This window comes from Tachypleus tridentatus, chromosome 11, assembly GCF_004210375.1.
Source record: "Tachypleus tridentatus isolate NWPU-2018 chromosome 11, ASM421037v1, whole genome shotgun sequence".
In the NCBI taxonomy this organism is placed as follows: domain Eukaryota; kingdom Metazoa; phylum Arthropoda; class Merostomata; order Xiphosura; family Limulidae; genus Tachypleus; species Tachypleus tridentatus.
Window position 1 is genome coordinate 42,044,943 of NC_134835.1, and position 22,777 is coordinate 42,067,719.

Genomic DNA, 22,777 nt, shown 5'->3' on the forward strand with positions numbered 1-22,777 from the left:
CATACTATTAAGAAATACAATTATACACTCCAAAAATTTGTATTCTTTCACAACAACTTAAAGAGTCCAGAAGTCCAACAATGCCTACATACTACTGTAATACATAAATATTTAATGGTCTACAATCCTTATATTATTCAATTGGTTTAATAATTCAAATATTATTATTTTTTACATTAAAGCTTAATGATTTGTATTAAAATGCACAGTTGATGATAATGAATGATAATTTCACTGACACCTAAACTTTTATTAAGTAGATTTGGCACAGTACATACAGTTCAAATGAATAAATACTTATGAAGCATATTTTAATTGAAAGTATATTAGGTTATTTGTGTATTAGAAACAAGAACTTTAAGCTATTACACACAAGACTTATGGGATGCATGATAAAAGAAGAAAAAAAACAAAGCTAACAGATAAAAAACTAAAAAAAAACTCAAAGTAACTTAATTCTTGATTTGATGGAATGCATGAAAAACTATTTTGATAATAGTTTGATACATTACATTTAATGTGATAATGTTTAATAAAAAAACTGAAATAAATATAATTCCTACTTACCTACTCCACTTTCTCATAACAATGTAACTATAAACACAGAATTACTATGTAACAACAAATAAACATGTAATAACAATAGAGATGTGTGGAAATGCAATTTTCCTGAATTGAAATAATAAATTACTAGCTTCTTGACACCAGAATGTCTAAATAATTACTACTTTTATATCCAAGATAATATGATTCTTCTCTACCTCTGTTAAGTAAATTGTGCTGTGAAGTTTATTGTCCCTTTTCGCAGTAACAATGAACTAAATATATTTGTGAGCATTCTGTTCATCATCATTATTCATCTTAATATGGTTTTGTCCATATAAACTGTGAACTAAATCCAAAGAACCGAGTGTATATAAATTATCATCTTGTACCTCTATAGGCACCATTATATTTACAATTTATTTTGATTATAGTCAGTGTCACAAAGTAATACACCATTTACAAAATGTTGTGCTCTTCTGATGTGGTACTTTGACATTTTCAAACAACTTTTTTTTTTTTTTAAACAAAAGGTTAATTTTTATTATTTAAAAAGAAATTCACAAATATTTTAAAAAATGACTAGTTTCAGCCATAGACCAACATCAGGTGTCAATAAATTAATTGGGAATTTTTTTTTAAAACATGTTAAAGAACATTTATATGCAAAAACGGCTCATTTGGGTTGAGAAAATATTTTACATAGAAGAGCGAACAACGTTTCGACCTTCTTCGGTGCCGTTTTTGCATATAAATTTCTCAACAAGTGGGTTTCTCGACATCACTGATGTTAAAGAACACATGAAACTTTACCAATAGTATAATAATGTTGATAAAATCTTTGTATATTCTTTAACATGTTTTTAAAAACAACAAACTAGCAATGTTCTTTGAAATCATTTATGTGTGAATATGAGGGTAATAAAGTTCATTAACCTTATACAAAAAGTGTTTGAAAACATCTTGAAGCTACTTTTATTAACAAAAATTCAGCAGTTTTAGTAGCCCTGTGTAAATTTAAAAGAAAAACCAACCAAATGCAATTAATGTTGTATTGCTGTAGTGAGTTCTTTTGTTGGTTGGGTTCTTTTAAGGTGAAAATGATGCAAAGTCCAGTCCATGTGATGGTAAGAAATTAATTTATTCCTTAAAATTTGCTACAGGATATTATCACTTTTACACAATTGTAGACTTTAGTTCACAAATAACATTTTCACTTTAAACAGTAAATTACTCATTAATTACTATAACTAATGTATATATAAGCTTACATATACAATTTTACACAATGTATCGAGTAGTTGAACATACACAATAACTAAAACTAATCTGAATAGTTCACCAATACTCCTAAATCACTGATTGAACTGAAAACAATCAATGCTTCACTGATTCTTGTATTTATAATGTATTTTGGTTTCTGTTACAGCTTTTATACTACATTATGTAGAACTGTTTTGGATTTAAAAAGTAACTCAGTTTTAAATTATTGTACCGGAAGATGACAATCATATTAAACACAGAATAGTTAGAAAATGTCTAAGAAAAACAAATCAAGATAACAATAAAGAAAATTAGTTTAATGTGACAATAACCAATTAGTTGACTACAATAAATTAATGGGCCTGTTGACTGATCAATTAGCAAGTGTCACTAATCACCCAGCTCCACAATATATAAAGCATGTGCTGTCTAGCTTTTAGTCATGAGTCTGTCTAGATATCCATATTAAGGAATGATATGCACTTGGTTGTAATATTAAGACACTTGAATGACTTTATTTAGTCAGAGACATTAGATAGGTGGAGATTTATGTAACCAATAACCATAATTAAGAGGTGGTACAAGCATCAGAGAGTTCACAAAACTTAATAGATCAGTACCTCCTAAGTATCTAAATGGAGTAAACAAAAGAAGAAAAACAACAGAAGATAGGACAACAACCACATCATGTCAAGAGAAATGATGCCAAATAACATAAAAGGTTTAAGTGCTATAAAAGAAATAATGATTATCCACTCAAAGCAGGTATTAGATGAAAGACATGGTATATGAAGCACCACTGAATTCATACTCAGTCAACAAGTCTAAAGAGAATAAAATATATCCAAGTAACACCAAGTTTAGTCACTGAAAATGATGTAGCTCCTGGTAACAGGAAAAAGTCTATAGAAATGCCTGAGTGACTAACATAAGTCCAAAATCATAACTTCAAAGATAAAAAACAACTGTAAAATAATCACAGGAGGTATTAAAAATTCAAAAGCAAATGATAAAGAAACATTGGACAGAATTATTTTTAAGTTAGTGGATGGAAGCAAAAGGAAAAGTACAAATACCTAAATAGATCAGGTCTACAATACAAGAACATTAGTAACAGGGAATGTAGTGAATTTTCCATCTTCCAGGAAATTACTGATAAACCATATTTTTACTAGTCATCTAAATTTGCATAATTCTTCCTAAAAATATTCTTCAGCCAGTTACTGTGATAAGCCCCAATAAACACATCTTGTGATTCAAACTGCATTGAAGTGCACAGATGAATCAGAACTTGAACAGGTCTGAGCAAAAAGGAGAGAACTGATGGAGAAAAAAATCCAGTTCCTTCTAACAGTGTGCACATCAAAAGAATATGAGAACAATCACTGTATAAAAATATTTATTCCTGAAATACATCATGTGAAATTTATCAAAGTAATATATGTTTGAAATGTATTCTAAGGCCATTCAGAGCAGAAATCAAGTCTTCAAAGAATACTATAAAATAGAACAAGTCAAAGACTCACAATGAGGTAAGGGGAGGGCTTTCAAAACTGGAAAAATGTCTCATTCAGTAACATAATTGACAAGCAGTGAAATGGAAACAATATTAGAGAGAACAGGAAGAATAAACAGAATTCATTACAGTGGTAGAAAAAACATTATGATAATCTCATAAGACAAATTTCTTGTGATAAAAATCATAGCATGCGAAAACAACAACAATTGATAGTAAACTGGAGAAAGAAACAGCAGTGTTTTCAAGTAAGGAAAGACCTGTATACCACTGATATTTTTTGAAAGATTGAGTGTACCTTGTTTACTATTATTATTTTAATTATGAATAAATTAGTAGTTACATAAAATATTAACCATTTACATAAATTAGAATTTAAATGTTGCTTGTTAAAATGTCATTCCATATTTTATTAACTAAGCAATGTTTTTCACTTCTAAGATTATACTAATGGATACAATGTGTATCAACACTTTAAACCCCCACCATTTTTGCATGAAAATTCAAAAATATCCAAAGATTTGTACATAATGAGGGAGAAAGTTTACTGAAAATTCCATATTTTATTAACTAAGCAATGTTTTTCACTTCTAAGATTATACTAATGGATACAATGTGTATCAACACTTTAAACCCCACCATTTTGCATGAAAATTCAAAATATCCAAAGATTTGTACATAATGAGGGAGAAAGTTTACTGAAAATTCCATATTTTATTAACTAAGCAATGTTTTTCACTTCTAAGACTATACTAATGGATACAATGTGTATCAACACTTTAAACCCCCACCATTTTTGCATGAAAATTCAAAAATATCCAAAGATTTGTACATAATGAGGGAGAAAGTTTACTGAAAATTCAGTACCTCAGACAAGGGAGCTAACAACTCAATGTTAAGAAGTTAAATTTTGTGTTGACAAACAGAAAAACTTTGTTAATGCTGAAAAGGCAACACATTCTGGAAAATCATAAATGATCAAACCAATATGAGGACTGATAAAAATTCTCAGGATAAAAAAAACTTTCTCAGAAAAATGTCTGAAAAATAAGATAAATAAAAAAAATCAAGGTATAGGAAAATATGAAATTGTTTCTAGTTACAATTATCTGTTTCCAATAATTCTAATTTGAAGGCTTGTAAAACAAACACCATAAATTTATAATTCTTTATGTGCACCACAAGCCTTCCTCTTTCCACTAATGGAATCGACTAATTCCAATGCATCTTTCATGTGAATCATGATGCATCACCTCTCCATCAAAAGGAATATAATACACTCATGTGACAAGTAACCCCCTGTATGGGCTTCTACCAAACTATCACTTCAAAGTTTGGCAAAAATAGAAGCACTAGAAGAGTGTAGGCAGGAAAGGTGGAAAGTGTAAGTAGAGGAAAGTACCTGTTGGAAATACATTTTCAGTATATAAAATTATATTAACTTCTTACACAGTGCTTTCCTTCTTTTACAAGATTAGTTTAGTTAGAGTTCCACATTGATTAGAAGGAAGAACCAATGTGAGAAAAGAACAGACCTACTCCTTGAAACATCCGAAAGATACCGCTTTAGATGAGAGTCAGATTGGAAGAGGAAAACAAGGGCAGAAAAAGCATAGGAGTGCATCTAACCAGGAAAGAACTGGGGAAGGATAAGTATCCAAACCCTTAAATAGATATGTGGAGGTCAATCCCACAAAGCAGAAGGGTAAACAAAGGATAGAACCTCATCCCCACTGTGACTAACAATATGGGGGGTAGCAAAATCAAGAGATGAAGATAAACGACCTTGAACATGCATGAAGACTGATAAAACGACCTTGAACATGCATGAAGACTGGTATTGATTGATTCACTACAGAAAATGTAAAAAAACAGTTTGCATAAAGGGTGCAGCAATTAACAAGAACTGGAATTCTAACTCTTAGAATGTGACCACTGACATAGGGAAAAAGTATTTCATGACCCATAATTCTAAATACAGGATGTAATGTTTCAAATCATATAACTTTGATTATGTGCCCTCTTAGCAAGTAACATAAGACACTGTGTTTGACAGTATCAAAACTACCTGACCACAGAGTAAAGAGTTCTGCCACTAGAATGAAATCTAGAACAGCATCAATAGTGAAATAACAAGTGTTCACAAAAGCAGTTGCTTCTATTAAAAAACAACAAGCTAACACATCAACAGCTAAACTGGTTCTGTCAGCTATTAAAGAACAAAATCACAAAGATAAAAAGGTTTTGTTTTTGAATTTCACACAAAGCTACTCGAGGGCTATCTGCGGAGATAAAAAGGAATGTAAACAAAACATTGCAAATCATGCTGAAACACTTTTCTAAGACTAATGAATGTATCTGTAAAATGCAAAACTCACTGGAACAGGTAATTTATGTAGCAGATAAATAATGAAGAGAAATAGAACTACACGGACAATAAAAAAACGTGACTATCAGATGAAGTTTGTCCTTCAAAGAAAAAGGTAACTGACTGTTACACATGTACAAGTTACATTACTGTATGATGTAAACTATATTAGAAATTAAATGGCATAAACTGAGTGTTTATCCATAATTATGAGAAGACAAGTATCAGCCATCTGTTTAGGTACAAATGAGAATCTACTGTTTAAGTGAGTAACCAAAGAGCAAAAATATGTTCCATTCATGTAAAAATAAGGAATTGTGGTCAGTCAAAAATATTTTTAAAAAATATATAAAACAGACAAAAATGAAACAAAACTATTTAAGTTTTGTGGGCATAATATGAACAAACTGAAAAAACAAAAGTTACAAGCATTCACAATTATTCAACAAAAAACCTCCATGAATAACTAAAATATAGCTTAGAAAAACCATCAATCATTAAATAAAAAATAACTGAAAAACTATCAATCTGAAATCATTAAACCAATGTTTTTTTTTCATTTTCTGCTGTAATTACTTGAATGATTATCACCATACCTTTTAAAATTTCAGTTTTCTCAATTTTGTGGATAAGAATGTGGTTTGGATTAGTTTTCAGCCAAAGAGAAACAAATGTTATCAGATGCTGTCACTATCTGATAGGAGAATTGGGATTTTTGGCCAGCTGCTGGCAGCATCCCTTCAGGTTTAAGGAGTGGAAAAGCCTAACCTACATCATAACTCTTGTTTAATTAGAAATAGCAAGTTTGTGGAAGTTAAATTTCTGAAATAGAAACAGTTTCTATATCCTGTCAGGCTAAAAAACAAAACTCTCTGTGTAGTGAAGTTCAACAAAGAAAATCCAATGCAAGAGAAAAAAAACAGAAAAGAGAAACAAGATAAACCAAAGAAATTAAAATACACAAGTAAGCTCTGAGGTAAGCATCCATAGCCCTCTTAATATAACTGAAGTAAGAGGAACCTACAAGGTTAAGCAACAAAAATGTGTAGGAATTTCAAAATGTCTATTCAGATACATATTTTCCAGCAACAGATCTATTACATGGAAACTGACACTTAATGCTGATAAACACAAAACAGTAAAAAAACATTTAACTCTTTTGAAACAGCACATATAACACTTGAATATTCTGGAATATGCATATTTCACCTTCAGCAAGCTATATTAAACAAGGTAAAAAAGATACAAAACTTATAAAGTTACAACACTTTCTAATAAGGTATTAAAATTTTTAAGGCTGGTGAAGAGCACACATCACTATATTGAATGTCAAATATTTGTTTCTGTTGCCTTTGTGTTTTTGATCCATATCCTGTAGCAATGGATAGTATTAGTTGTTTAATACTTACATATTTGTCTTCAATTCTGGATATTTCTTTAGAGTCATTTAACCCATTCTGTCTCAAAGCTGCTACTTTTCTGTTAAATAAAAAAAAGTGACAATCCTTTGATGGACAAGTGCCACTAAGTGTTAGTTTCAACATTTCAGATAATTTTAAATGCCTGGAAAACTGATCTGTTGTTGCAATTATACTTAAAAGACTTAACAGATGGAAAATGTGTATTAAAAATTGTCTTAAAATCAAACTCTGTTGATGACCTCATTCAAGTCTCATACTTAATACTACTTCACTGATTTCATCTAAAATTTCAGACATAACTTTGCAACAGCCTATTTATTGATCAATTATAAATATACTGAAAATGACAAAAATTTTCTAGAAATATAATTAACACCTTCTGTGTGATCTGGTCAAAGTGCACATCATAATCTTTGACAGTGTTACATTCAAAATTTAATTAGCTATTATTAATGTATGTTAATAAACTTGGCATGAAGATGTATTTTAATTCAAAACTTAAGTCATCTACAATTTAACTTCCCAACTTAAAAATGAAATCTATAAATATCTCAAAATTCTCATTTTAGAAAACATTCTGAAGTGGAGAAATTAAAGTTTAGAAAATAATGTTTCAGTTTCCAAACAATTAAAATCACAAGCTATGCATAATAAGAACCAAGAATCTAAAATACACACCTCCAAACTTCATTTCCCAAGATATCAATAAATGTGTCAAACTTACCAAGTAAGCCACCACCCCCTTTCTTTTTTAAACTTTTGAGATCGTTTGCTATTCGACTTTGCATGGTTGGTGAATGCATTTATAACCTCTATGTAAATCCTACAGTACAATGTTCAGTTTTCCCAACGTTAACCTTCAGTTTGTGGCAACTGCTCAGTTTGTGTTGCCAGAGTTCATGCACTAAACAGTAAATCCAGAAGTATCTTTATTGAAAAAGCTTGAAAAATTATAATAGTTTGAAACATTTCATTCTACTGCCCAACAAATTTTATGTTCTAAAATGCATATTTGAAGATTACTTGATTTTTATGGATATTCAAGTTTGAGAGACCAAATGAGGCTTAGAAAGGAATAACAAACATTATTACTCCAGTAAAAACAGCTCATGTACTCAATGACTACTAGAAATCTATTTTTAATGTGAATTTTTTATCTTTATGTATTTAACAAAAGGAGCTAAAATGTTTAAAACCAAAGTATCTGGTATACAAAAAATCAGAATTTTTAATGAAGTATTTTTACAAAATATTTGTCAATTTACTTGGATCAGTCTGGCTCACACTAATTTGAGTGCAATATGACTTTCTTGTTAAGAATAAAAATATTTTCATCTAAGTTTTTAAATTTAATTTACGTAAAATATTTAACCTGGCAAATGAAAATGCAGTTATTTTTCAGTAAAACTTTATATTTTTATCTATTATTTTCTCTACCTTAACACTATACAAGCTCCATCCATTTGATCGACCTTTTAACCAACATAAAAAAATGTAAAATTCCATTGTTTTTTCTAGCATGATTACAGATGGTAACAGATTTTAAATTATTCATCTTGAAAGGCCTCAGATGCAAAGTTTTATGTCTGTTTTCATTTTATTTGTTTCATTGCTCTTTGGACCATGCCTAACTACTGCAAATAAATCACCCAGAAGGTGTGTGAAAGGTTTAGTATAAACAAAATTTCAGGTTACTTTATAGAACATATAACTACATGTTCTTTGTGGATTCATCCAAGTGAAACAAACTGTATTTTTCACTTAAATTTATTTACCAAGTTTAATAAGATTTTCATTTTAGTTACTTTTGTCAAAAAAAATATGTAGCAATCAATATAAAAATATATATAAAAACAAGAAATTTAGCAATTACATCACAACTGAGGCCTTTGGCTTCTTAGAACCAGTCTTCATTAACTGTAAATGTTTCTCACTAAGCTGTTAACCAAAAAATAATTCATGCACATTTCAAATATGCATTTTAAAATACAAACAATAAATTAACAGTACAATAGAATTCCCCAAAACTACTATGATTTACCTGGTTATCTAACTGACCTATAAAAATGTTTAAAAAATGTCATTACATACCAGAGCATCAACATTGGTCATCACTTAAAAATTAGTACAGCCACACTTACAAGACTGGTGCCACATAATGAAAAAATAATACATCACTACACACTAACATGACTATTATGCTATACCTGCTGAATCTTCCTGAGTTTAATCAACTAAAATTATATCATGATGTGAAAGAAAAATACATTTACAACCAACTACGTTGTGGAAAGTTTAATTTAGACTAGCATCAATTCTTTTTCCAACCAGTTGTTCCATATTTAGCAAGCACGGTCTACTTAAGCAACAATTAGGAAATCCATTTGCTTCAATAAAACAGACATTGAACCAACATGCAAAATCTGTTAAGGCTCCAGCCAGGTGTGGAAGCTTTAACAAAACAGTTTCAACAATAATAAAAAGAATAACAATATCTTAAGCAACTTATCAACTAGCCTAGTTAATTACATCCAATATTAACAAAAATTGTTTTCCTCTAAGAGTAAAATGCAATATTTAAACACATTTATCAGATCTAAAGAGATTTCTCAGTTTACTAGCTGAGGCTAAATGTTTTACAGAATAACAATGAGTTACTAATACAACATACAAATATGACTTGAATAGATCCATATGTATGAATATTAGAAATTTGGTTACATCAATGAGATTAGTATTAAATGAATAGCCTCTAGATCAGTGGTTCCCAACCAGGGGTGCAAGATAGCATTCCAGGAGGTGCAAGATAACATTTGTTTTGGCCACCTTCACCTTCATTCTTAAATAAATAATTACTGTGAGGGGTAAGAGAACATATTAAAATTTTTTAGGGGTGCGGGGCATAAAAAAGGTTGGAAACCACTGCTCTAGATACAGTGACATGTGACAGAAAAACAAAAAGATACTTAATTTTTTGACCAAAGTAGTGTCAACTTTTCCTTCTCAAAATGAAAATTCTCAACTGAACTAAATCAAATTGAATAAAAACTCACTAAATAGTATCTAGTTTTGATTTGTGAAAAATGAACAAAATTTGATAGTGTTTTTCTCAATTTTTTAGGTTATGAAATATTCACATTTTTATTGTGAGACACTGTTTTCAGAAACATTAAAAATTCTTTTGTTCCATATTATAATTACAATTGTTTTTACCGATTATCAAAAATTTCGTTTTATATATCCACTCAGTTCAAATTTGATTATTATTCATTAACATATTTATTTTCATACTTCATTTGGTAATTGCAATATTCATTCATTCATCATTTCTGATTATAAATTCTCACAAAACTGACAAAGATGTGTCAGCAAACTACAACTTCAATAATTTCAATAAATAAGAATACAAGTCTTCCTGTAGCTGTCTACCACACTCAATAAACCTAACTAAGTTTACCTGAAGGTCTTGTCAAAGAAAATATCTGTAGGTTTCGAAATAGATACTTTAACACATAAGCATTTTTCTGAACAAGTCATGTCTAAAAAACCATAAAGAATTTCCAAGATTTGTGGTTTGTGCCTAACTCCTCTAAACTTCTTACTAGATTTCTTTGTTTATCCCTGAATGAGCTCCAGGAATTTAACATCTCAAGAACTCATTAATTGATTTACTTTACACTGACTTAACAGTTTAAAATTTTCTCTATTCCAATTATATGTAATGTTAGCTATCACTATTTTCAAAGTCAAGTTTCATTAACACCTGTGCACTGAATGGCACTGAAGACTGTAGAAATAAAACCACCAACAGAAAAGGAAATTCACATGAGAAATAACACAGAAATAGTAATATTCTCAAGAGTATACAGTGAATTAGCAAATATAAACCTAAACTGTAGAATGGGCAGAAAAATTCCAAAAATAAACAGGTTGGAATATTTCATTTTTCTTTGTGAATTACACTTAACAAATATTACAAATGATAAAATAGGAATTCTAAATGTTTTTTTGAATTAAAATTTTCAAAATACAGTTAGAACCATTATTTATATGTAAATTTTAAAATCTGATTTTAAGATGTGCACTCAACACCTAAAAGGTGCTCTCCTCCAGTCTAGCTAGGATTAACTCATACATCATTTAAATTCATGACTATTTCAATTGCATGATTTGATTAAAACATCTCAAATAGCATTTGCATGTGGAAATTTAGCAAACAAAAACAGAAATTCTTAATATTTTGAATCTTATAAACTTAATGATAATTTTATCAAATGCTAAAAGTTATTCTTTAGCACTTTTTTTCTTTAATTACTCAATAAAAGATCAGTATTTTATAAATGTAAACTATTATTTTAAACTCTGTAGACACTATATATATTTTCAAAATTCATTACGAAAAATTTGCCACATTAAAGAATAAAATTACCTTTCTTTATCTTCTAAAATAAGATTATTCAAATATGATTGAAATTCTATCTCTTGCTGAATTCGTCTTTCTTCCAATACATTCCATCGACGTTTTTTGGCAATTCTTAGTTGACATGCTATATCATCTCCAAAATTTAATCTCTGCTCTTTAGCCAAATCACTTGCTAAAAACACCAAAAATTACAAATTCATTAATTAATATAATAAAACTAAAATGTAACTTACCAAGTGATTAAAATTTAAAAAGAATTTTTCACTTCTACTTATTACATTGTTTAAACAAAAATAAAATTATGTAATTGTTATTCCTGAAAGCATTTACATGTACTTCAAATATCAGGAATGCTGAACAATGTTCAAATTATCTATTCCATCGATGTTTTTATTAATGTATTGCAAAGAGATATGCCCTTCTCACAAACAACCAAACTTGTGACTGAGGTTTTTCTCAGCAGATTTTCAAAATACATTCCTTTTTTTTTCTCTTATCTAAAACATGAAAAAGTTATAGAAATTATATAGATATACCTATTTGGAACTTCATAACCCACAGCTGTCAAAAAAGTTTTGAACAGATTTAACAAAATAATGAAAGCTATTTTCTCATAATAATGCTGTGCTTGACAGTATTGCACATACTGAAGGCACACGTCTGCTACATTTTGAGGAATACAAATATCACTGTATACTCCCATTTCTGCTGAGGTGCCAGAAACTGCAAAAGAATTAATCATAAAAATTTTGCTTACAATATGTATAAATGGATCCACATTTGATGTGGCCAAATGTATTTTCAACCACAATTTGTCCTAAACATAAATATAGGTAATAAGCATGGAGACAGAAAAATAAATAGTATGGCATAGGCAATAACATCATTTTATTACAGTCACAAGCATTAATTGTTGTTTTTACTCAGCAGAAACATAAAAGCTTGTTATCACCCAAACAAGTTTTCAATTTATTGTTTATTGTCTACCAAAGATGGTATTTTAACATTATAATGATTTCTAAATATGTCACATAGAAATTTTATTGATTTCAGTTCTTTCAAAAATTTAGTGGAAATTCACTTCTGATAATTAAAAAAACTGTCTGATCAAAGATGCACATTAATCTAACAAACTGTTTATGACTAAATACAACCTCAATTCATTTGTAACTTAGTGTTTGAGCCAGGAACAAGACTACATATATACATTTCTAAGTCATAAATGCATGTTTATATGAGAATCAAGCTTTTATGGGTAAAATTAAGTTAAAATTATACCATTTTAAGGTGGTATTCTTTCAACTCTAGACGCTGATCAGGCAGCCTTTTTTTTTAGCAGCTTTATATCAACCAAGAAGATGTCTAAACACTTTATTCAGGAAGTGTTTTCAAACGTATGCTCTTAAGAGTGTGCAGATCTAAATAATGTGATCTTTTACACATTATGCCATTCAAAGATTTTTCATTGGTTCCCTTAAATGACTTTCCCTCATTAAATTTTTAAAATATTTCAAAATTTCTGTCAGTATTTTATCAGAAAAATCATACAATATCTAAATACTGTTTGGAATTTTATGCAGTGGAAGACATATTCCAGAATCATTAAAATAACTTGCTGCGTGCAAACATTTTAAAGCCTGATATAGATCGCTCCTGGATTCCACGACATTTTGGGACTTGTACCAGATCATTGTACAATATCCAGTTTACGCAAACTAGTGTGTTACCTTAACTGGACATTTAAAATTAAATTTATTTTTTAATAGGCATTCCTAAAGTGGCAATCATTTTATGCACTTATGCAGTGAATTAGCACTAAAAAGAAAAATGCAAAATATTATACATGTCACAAATCTATGGCATCTGTCCAAGTGTGTGTCTGTTTAAGATGGTCACTTCCCACACTATTTTTGAAAAGCTGTGCATGTAGGCACAGCTCAACGTTCGATTTTGAGATGACAGAAGAATAGACATGAATAATATAAATTTATTTCACAAACAGGATATTCTGTAATAAATTGTTAAAAATTAATCACACCATCATTCAGATTTCAAAATGTGATGTAACTTAAACAATATAAATGTAGATTTATCATACGTTATTGTTGAGGGATTCTTAGCTTAACTGGAATGCTCAACATTTTCTTTTGAGATGGGCAGTAGTTCAGAGTTTTAACTTTGAGTGAAACCAAGAGTGCAACACAATCAACCTTTTTAAAATGTCCATGAAAGAATTTCAACTGATAGATTAACTTAAAACTTTTTCCATCACTGGGATCAGATAGTTTTGTTTGTGTTTAAATACTGCAGTATCATATACATGTAAAAGCATAAAAGGATACGTGTTAACATTTTTTTGTTGTTGATATAATGTCATGTATTAGACTAGAAGCACAACGCCACACAAGTTTTGTTCAACACCCACTACAGAATAGGTGTAGTATAGCATTTTGAAAGGTTGATATGTAATGAAAATATTAATTAACATTAATTATCAAATTATGACAGCAGTAATTTTGTATAACCCATTTTTTAAAGTATTCCCAGCACTCTTTGTTGAGCCAGATAAAGATACTTATACAGACAGTTCAGTTAGTCAGTTATAAAACATTTAGTGTCACATTATCTCATAATTTCATAAGTGACCAACTATGTGTATGTGTTAAGTTAATTTAAGTGTTTGTTCTGGAAATATTTTAATACCACTGATCCTTAAATGGAATTGAATACCAAAAACACTTGACTTGTAATCCCATCAAAAATCTGAATATATATGTATGCATGCCAGTAGCATTTATTTTTTTACATCTCTTGTTATGACAATACTTTGTATCTCAAAGTTACAATCAAATTTTATTTTTACTGAATTAAATTTGTACACTTAAATTGACAAATGAATATGATCAATGTACAGATCCTCATACGTTACTTAGGCAAGACATGTAACATCAAAATTTGTAGTTATACAATACACTAACACAATGATGAAGTACTCTTCAACAATAAACATAAAGAGTCTTAACATATGATCTTGGCATTAACCATGATGACAAGGAGCCCACTTGAAGTAAAAATGTATTCACAAGACAGCTGATATGGGTATTAGCACTCTAATTAAAATAATGTGCTAATACTACCAGTCATCATGAGAATACATTAACACTACAACTGTTTCAGCAACACTTCCTTAGAATCCTGACAGTCTGCCTACAATACAAGCATCACAACACATTAAAGCTCATTAACTCTGCACTTACAATCCCATCTACTATATGATACGTTCTTATAGTTACAAGTACTATATTCAAAAACAGACTTTAGAACAGAATATTTTGTCATAAATGCAGGTGCAGTTTTCTCTACCCTTATTTTCCACTCATGCTACATGTGAAACAACAGTACTTTCATAAAATTTATTGACTTTTCCATACTTAGAACTGTAATGTCATTCTTCGAATGTTTTATTTCAAGCATTCTAGTGTGGGAGAGTCTTTCATTTGCTTGCTTCTTAGGACACACTACTGAATAGCAAATGCTGTTTGTGAGATTCCAAGATTTTCCTTCATATGTGTGCACCCTATAAATAGTTTTCAACTGGGCTATATTTTGTATTAACTCTTACAACTTGCTGGTGTAAGCTTCCAAGTGGAAACATCAATGTAACTGTTACTCCTGTGAATGATTTTAGAACAAGTTTATATTGGTTAATGGTAATTAGCTCCAGTTATGTTTTCCAAAATCATAACTGGTTTTGGCTTGCAGTTGTGACAGTTTTCACTGCCTTCATGTAATTCTTGATATATATTCACTTACAACAATTTTCCTACTTCAAACACCATAAGCACCAATCAATTTTTTTGTAATACATGTTGAACAAAACCTTATTTCTAGTCTCATACACTCATTCCAATGTTCCTGGAATATATACTTATGTAGGTTTGGTTGTTTTTGCTAAAGTAACTGGATTGTTTCTTGTTTTATTTGATCACACAACTAATTATCAATCCTGAGAGTGTAAAATTAATTATCCAACATTATTTACAATCTGAAAGAAATTTCATACAAAAAATAAACTTGCAGGATAATAATGTTTTTTTCAAAAGACTTGATAAATTCCTTACAGAAGAGTACTATGCAAGAAGACTATACAATGCTTTCACTGAATAATGGTTGAACATAAAATACTTTCTTTATCTGAATAATTTATTATAATTGTATGGAGAGGTGAACATCTCAAATGTATGTTAGATACAAAATTTGATGCATTTACTTGTAATCAATACACAAGGCTCAAAGTTAGAAAAACACAAGTGCAAAACACAAAGCTAGAAAAACTCAAGTGCAACTGGCTCCTAGATTTTGTAATTTGATGGACAATTAAAAGGTTAAGAACTGTAAAATATTCTTAGTTTTATGGTTTAAATTATTCAATAATGCATTTCATGAACATTAAAATAAGTAAAAAAAGTACTATCTGAGGTGGAATATGAAAAAAATACCTTTGATGGAAATGTTAAAAAATTAAAATTAAATGAAAAAACTTAAATCACCCTATTTGTTTATACAGCTTTATGCTTACTTTTGAAACCTTACAATAACATAGTTTATAGAGATTTGGCATTTGATTTGGTCATTTATCTTCTCTGTGTTATTTGATGCTTTTTTCTTTTTTTTAAATAAACATGGTATGATTTTCTTGTCATCATTTAGTTACTTTGTCCCACATCTTCTGGCAACTTAGTCACAACTTGCACACTCTGGTATGAAGGCTCAATGTTTGTATAAGTTGGCAAAAAGGAAATGGCATCTAATATATAATGTATGAGTTTGAGTTCACTGAATTTAAAAAAGGTGATAAAACTGTTGACAAGAATGAAAAGAAATACTAGCATGGTTATTTATAAGTAACAATGTAACATATATTGAGTTTATATAAAACCTATTCAACTGTTTTGCTGGATAGCCAGTTTGTACAAATATCAGTATTTATTCAACAGCTGAAAAACTGAAAATTTCACATCATTTACTGGGAACAATATAACCTAAAACCCTAACAGAAAGTAAGAAACAGTAAACAGCAAATTAAAACACTAAATATCACTTAATTAACAATTTCATTAATATAAATAGTATGAACACCAAAAACCTTGATCTATTTAGTAAAAATCTGAAAATTTATTCAACTCACTTATCTGTAACATTATTCTTCTATTTCATTACTTAAAGTAACTGATATTTTCCACATCCAAATACCATGATGCTGCTTTCTCACAACAAACATATTTCATTAAAAGTGATTGCAATAATCATAATACAGTGCAACCCTTGTATTTTTAAAGGATCTTAATATTTATTTATATTTAATATGAACTGTTTTCTCTTTAATATATATTTATCAACTAATAATTTTGCATTCTTCCAGATCTTCACTCATATCAGTTTTACTGCAGCAAACTTACCATTTATTTAAGGTACAATGCAATATTCACTTTTACTATGAATAAACAAAATGATTATGTTGTTTAAAGGAACAATAAATATCTATACTTAAAACTATAAAATTCTTTCATCTCTGTAACAAAATACCGAGAGATTTACAAAGGGTTGAGTACATTTATATTAAAACATTTTTGAGAATCACAGTCTCATTACAGTCTACGTCAATAAATTTGTTCAAAATCTATTCAACAAACATATATCTTATAAACAGCCCTTCAGCATTCGTTCCACTGCAAGACTGTTGTATCAAAAACATATCATTCCTCCCTCCTCCTTTCTATGACCAACTAGTCCATGAAAACAACAATTTCCCAGTTTGTTGTTTTTAACACTCCATTTGCACAGAAACCCACAGTGTTGTATCCAGTAACTTAACCACTACACCTTCATATGAAATAGCATGAAAACTCAATTCATTCTTTAACTGCTTGAAGTATAATAAAACTGAGCATGAGGTATGACTGAAAACTTATCATGGTGAACATATACTCTGTTGGCCTACTTTATATATAAAGCCAGTATTTCTGTGTGATACAAATGGTCCACAACAGTGGTCTGATAGTAATTAACCTGTTCAGTGTTGCAGCTAGGTTTTCAGTGCCCAGGGACAAAATCAGTTTTCACGTCCCCTCATGACAAAATGTAAGCCATAATTCCTAATTATGTAACATCAATTTGGTACCCCTCTGATGCTGTGTCCAGGGACAGATGTGTCCCCTTGTCCCCACCCCCCGCCCCCTAGCTAAGCCACTGGTGCCATAGACAAGATAACTCGTCCAAGCTGATCAGTAACACAGTGCCATGGAGGAGTTAATTTGTTCTCAATAATACCTAATGTCAACACTAGATGCCAGCACCATACATGCATTTGACCTACTTACAACTTGTTTTACTTTCAATCCAAAATGGCATCACAAAAAAAGTTACAAAATGAAGAAGCATTAGAGTTGTATTTTGAACTTGGTTCAGAGTTTGAAGATAGCAGTGATGATTCAGAAGATTCGGATTTTGAGGATTCTTTGAAAAATACGGAAATACAAGGCTCAAATGTTAGTGAAGATGATGATAACTGGCCATCAACCAGCACTGGTAAACGGGTGATAACACCAGGGAGTAAATGTAAAATTGCAAGAAATTGTAAGAACAGTTCCAAGAAAAATTGCCCTAATGACAATGATTGGAATGCTGAATCCTTTGCTGCTCCAGTTATATACCCCTTCTCACATATTTCTTCATTTTGTGTACAACTATAAGTTTTGCTTAGAAAAAAAATAGTATTTGTTGCTTATTTCCTTTGTTTTAAAAATTACTCAATTTTGCTGAAAAAAACCGGCATAGGAGCTGCCGTAGCAGCTGAAATACTTGGCAGTCAACAGGTTAAGAGTTTATGATGATAATCTTATCCCTTCTATTGATCCTTAACTTACCCCTTGCATAATATTACACAGTGATCATTAATAACTTCTAAATGCCATGTTCCAACTTCTCCCACTAACTAGCAGAAAATGGTGCAAGGCTTGTTATAGTTATCAACGTACACAAATACCTCATACACCACATACTATATTTTTCGGGATAGACACTGTTCACACAGTTTTTCTACAGTTGGTCTTCCTTTCCAGTATATGTCATGGAAGTAGCTCAAATATGTGACTTGTGCCACTTTTCCAGATGGAGATCCTTTATCATTATGCCTGTTGCCTCTGGCACATAAATGACTTATGCCAATAAACTTCATGTTTATGGATTCATGCCTGGTACAAGATACTATCTTGCTTGTCACAAACAAGGTACAACATGCTGCACATCTCTTTCTGAGTGATCCAGGAGCCCCAACTTAATCCATATACTTTTGTTTTCTAATGCCAATAAGTACAAAGGATGCCCCATTTTAAAAAATTTAAATCCTGATCTGAACACAATTTTTGATTTAAATGTGTTAATTTTGTGTGTGTGTGTGTGTGTGTGTGTGTGTGTGTGTGTGTGTGTGTGTGTGTGTGTGTGTGTGTGTGTGTGTGTGTGTGTGAAAAGGAGTATTACATACCCATCACAAAAGTAGCCAATTTTCAGTAGTGCCACACCATTTAATTAATACCACACAATGTCAAAGTACAATTTTAACACATTATTCTACCATGATGTTATACTGGCTGCAGTTATCATGGACTTGCTAATTTGAGTACTAAAATAATTTTAATATCACATATTGAATCCTCTATAGAATCTAGACAAGGCTAACCATAATATGGGTATTCACCTAAAGTAATTGCATGACATTTCATTAATACATTAATGAGTGATTATATAAGTATTCCAGGAGAATAAATATGTGAATTATTTTTTGGTGAATACAGACAGTAAAACCTGTCTAAGCCAAAAACTGCATAAAGCAGAAACCTGTACAAGCTGGAAATATCAAAATTTTGCATCATTATCTTATTAAAGGCCCTTTACATGGCAGAACCTGCATAATGTGGACAGAAAATTATTTTTCACCTACCTCATCTATCAACAAGGATTAGAACCTGAGCAAGGCAGAAAAAAGATTTTGATTAAATATTAATAAATTCTTGTTTAATTAATAACTTGTTTAAATATTAATAAATTCTCAGACATTTCGTTACAGTAAGTATTGGTTAAATATATTTGTTCTTTTTCTGATGTCATTATTTTTGCAGTTAAATTAGATTGATGATTTGTAGAAATATATTTGTCATTAATTGGAAAATTCTACTCTTTAAATTATTCTCACAAAAAAAATAAATTCCTATCTTCCCTAATTTTAAAATTTAGGGAAAAATTTACAATGGGTAATAGGTAAAAGTGAAAATCTGCACAGTTTCAAAAATATAAGGAAGAATCAACTCACTTTAATATGGAAAGCACATATTAAAGTGTGGGTGACAAGTGCTACATTACGAGGAATTTTTGGAAAAATTAAACAAAAGAATTCAACAAGAAAATAGGAATATTCTACTTTTCCTAGATAATGCAGCTTGTCACCCAAAGTTCAACTTTCAAATGTTTGTTTAGTCTTTCTACCTACATGTACAACATCAGTTCTACGACCACTAGATAATGGAATTATACAGTATAAAATTGAAATGCAGAAAATTGATGCTTCAGCATACTATTACAAACATGTATGACTGTAAGTGAGCACCTGAAATGACCATGAAAACTGGCATGTTAGATGCAATTGCATTTTTAAGTCATTCAATCAAATGCACAAAATATGAATGCATAATAAAGTGCTTTTGAAACTGTGGATTTATTCTTGATAATGGCAGAGTTAGTGGGTCAGAGCACGCTCTGACAAAGGAACAGTAAGACGCTCCTTCCCTCTGCTAGCCCATGGGAGGTCCTTGGGCAAGACCGAGTACCCATTTAGCCCCGTGTCAGGGTTACGATGAAGTCATGGAAGGCAGGTGGTGGATGAGTGCGAGGCAACTGACATAGTGTCATTAATGGCGCAACACTCAATCTGGCCAGGCAGATGACTCCAATTTAAGGAACAATGGGCAGAACGGTCCTGTATGGACACTGCTCCTGTAGCAAGTAATTGCAACCTACTATAGGTACCATTTTGCAAAGAAAAACCTATGGCAAGCCAAACTAAAAAATATGTCAGATAACAGCGTGAATGGGGTTTCCAGAACTTCGGGAAACTCCTCGTTCGGTAGGGGAAGTCATGTGCGACAGGTGACACCAGACCGTCATCAAGCGACTGTCAGCAACAGAAAAAAGTAAGAATTGGAACTTGGAATGTTCGAACAATGCTGCAAAAAGGTAAATTAGAGAACATTAAAGAAGAAATGAGAAGAATGAAGACGAACATACTCAGACTTTCGGAGGTGAGATAGAAAGGAGCAGGCAGTATAACATCAGATGAGTTCACGATTCTATACTCAGGAGGTGATGACCATCAAAGAGGGGTTGGCATAATATTGGATGTGGAATGTGCAAAGGCCCTGAAAGGTTTCTGGTGTGTCAACGATAGAGTCATGATTCTAAAACTTAGTGGAAAACCATTTGACATTGGCATTATTCAAACTTACGCTCCAACTGCAGACAAGGTCATGACAGAAATTGAAAGATTTTATGAAGACATTGAAAAGGCAATGAAACAGCTAAAATCACAAGATATTAAGATCATTATGGGAGACTTCAATGCAAAGGTTGGAAAGAACAAAATAGACAAAACAGTGGGACCATTTGGAATCGGAGAGCTAAATGAAAGAGGAGAGAGACTTGTTGATTGGTGCAAAGAGCATGACATCACTGTAATGAATACTTGGTTCAAGAATCATCCAAGAAGATGTTGGACATGGAAAACCCTGGAGACAGAGTGAGAAACCAAATTGACTTTATCTTGATGAAAACACGATACCGTAACTCCATAACATCATGCAAATCTATGCCAGGTGCAGACTGCAGCAGTGATCACATTCCAGTCGTAGCAACCATGGTAGTCAAACTGAAAAAGTTAAAGAAATCCAAAAAAGAACCAAGACTACAACTGAACCTTCTAGAAGAAGACAAAGAGCTGAAGAAGAAATACATCGTATGTGTGAAGAATAAATTTGATATCCTTGACAGTTTAAATACTGCTGAAGAAAAATGGCAAAAAATGAAGGAAAGCATCCACGAAGCTGCTAAAGAACATATTCCTACTACCAGAAAAAGAGTAAACAAAAAATGGATTACTCCAGAAATCCTTAATCTAATGGAGGAGAGAAGAAAAGCTAAACTTAATAAGGAAAAATACAAAAAAATAAATAGACTTGTGAAGAAAAAATGCAATGTTGCCAAGGAAGAATGGATTAACACCCAGTTTACAGAGATTGAAAATAACAAGGTAAAAGACAACAAGTATATGCATAAGAAAATTAGTGAAGTGACAGGAAAGACTCCATCAGCAAAAACAGGATGCTTAAAATCTAAGAATGGAGAAATCTTGATGGATAAAAAAGATATACTTAACAGATGGTCATAATATATTGGGGAACTATATAACAACAACAGAAGCCCAACCCCACACATAGAAATAGACAGAGAAGGCCTTCCAATTATGCCTGATGAAGTGGAACATGCAATGAAGAAGATACATAAAGGCAAAGTAGCTGGTCCAGATGACATACCCATTGAACTTTTATTAGCCCTAAAAGAAGTGGGAATCCAGGAAGTGACAAAACTACTGAACACTATTTATGGCACGGGTGAAATACCGGAAGAATTTAAAAAATCAGTCTTTATTGCATTGCCAAAAAAGCCCGGAACAACTGACTGTGAACAGCACAGGATAATTAGTCTAATGAGTCATCTTACCAAGGTTCTTTTAAGAGTTCTCATGTCCAGAATGAGGAATAAGATAAGACCAGAGATTTCTGATGCTCAGTTTGAATTTATAGCTGATAAAGGCACTAGAAATGCAATTTTTGCTCTAAACATGCTCATGGAAAGATCACTGGAAGTACAAAAGGATTTATATCTATGTTTTATCGATTATTCTAAAGCCTTTGACAAAGTGAGACATGGTGACCTATTCGACATGTTGTCAGACCTGAACATCGATGCTAAAGATCTAAGAATCCTTAGAAACATTTACTGGCAGCAAATGGCAGCTATCAAAATTGAAAATGAATTGAGTGAATATAGACCAATTGAAAGAGGGGTGAGACAGGAATGTGTATTTTCACCAGATCTTTTTAACTTATACAGCAAAATAATCTTACAAAACATCA

General features: G+C 31.0%; 1 protein-coding gene across 5 annotated transcripts in view; it reads right to left on the reverse strand.

Annotated features, from left to right (window-relative positions):
* STUB1 (STIP1 homology and U-box containing protein 1) overlaps positions 1 to 22,777 on the reverse strand; it is a 52,510-nt gene that overhangs the window by 16,177 nt on the left and 13,556 nt on the right. For all 5 annotated transcript variants that reach the window (XM_076467022.1, XM_076467020.1, XM_076467019.1 and 2 more), the window contains exons 4-5: positions 11,541 to 11,706; positions 7,100 to 7,169 (exon numbers count right to left, since the gene is read on the reverse strand). In XM_076467022.1, the coding sequence (XP_076323137.1) occupies positions 7,100 to 7,169; positions 11,541 to 11,706 (236 nt within the window). The remainder of the gene's footprint in view (positions 1 to 7,099; positions 7,170 to 11,540; positions 11,707 to 22,777) is intronic.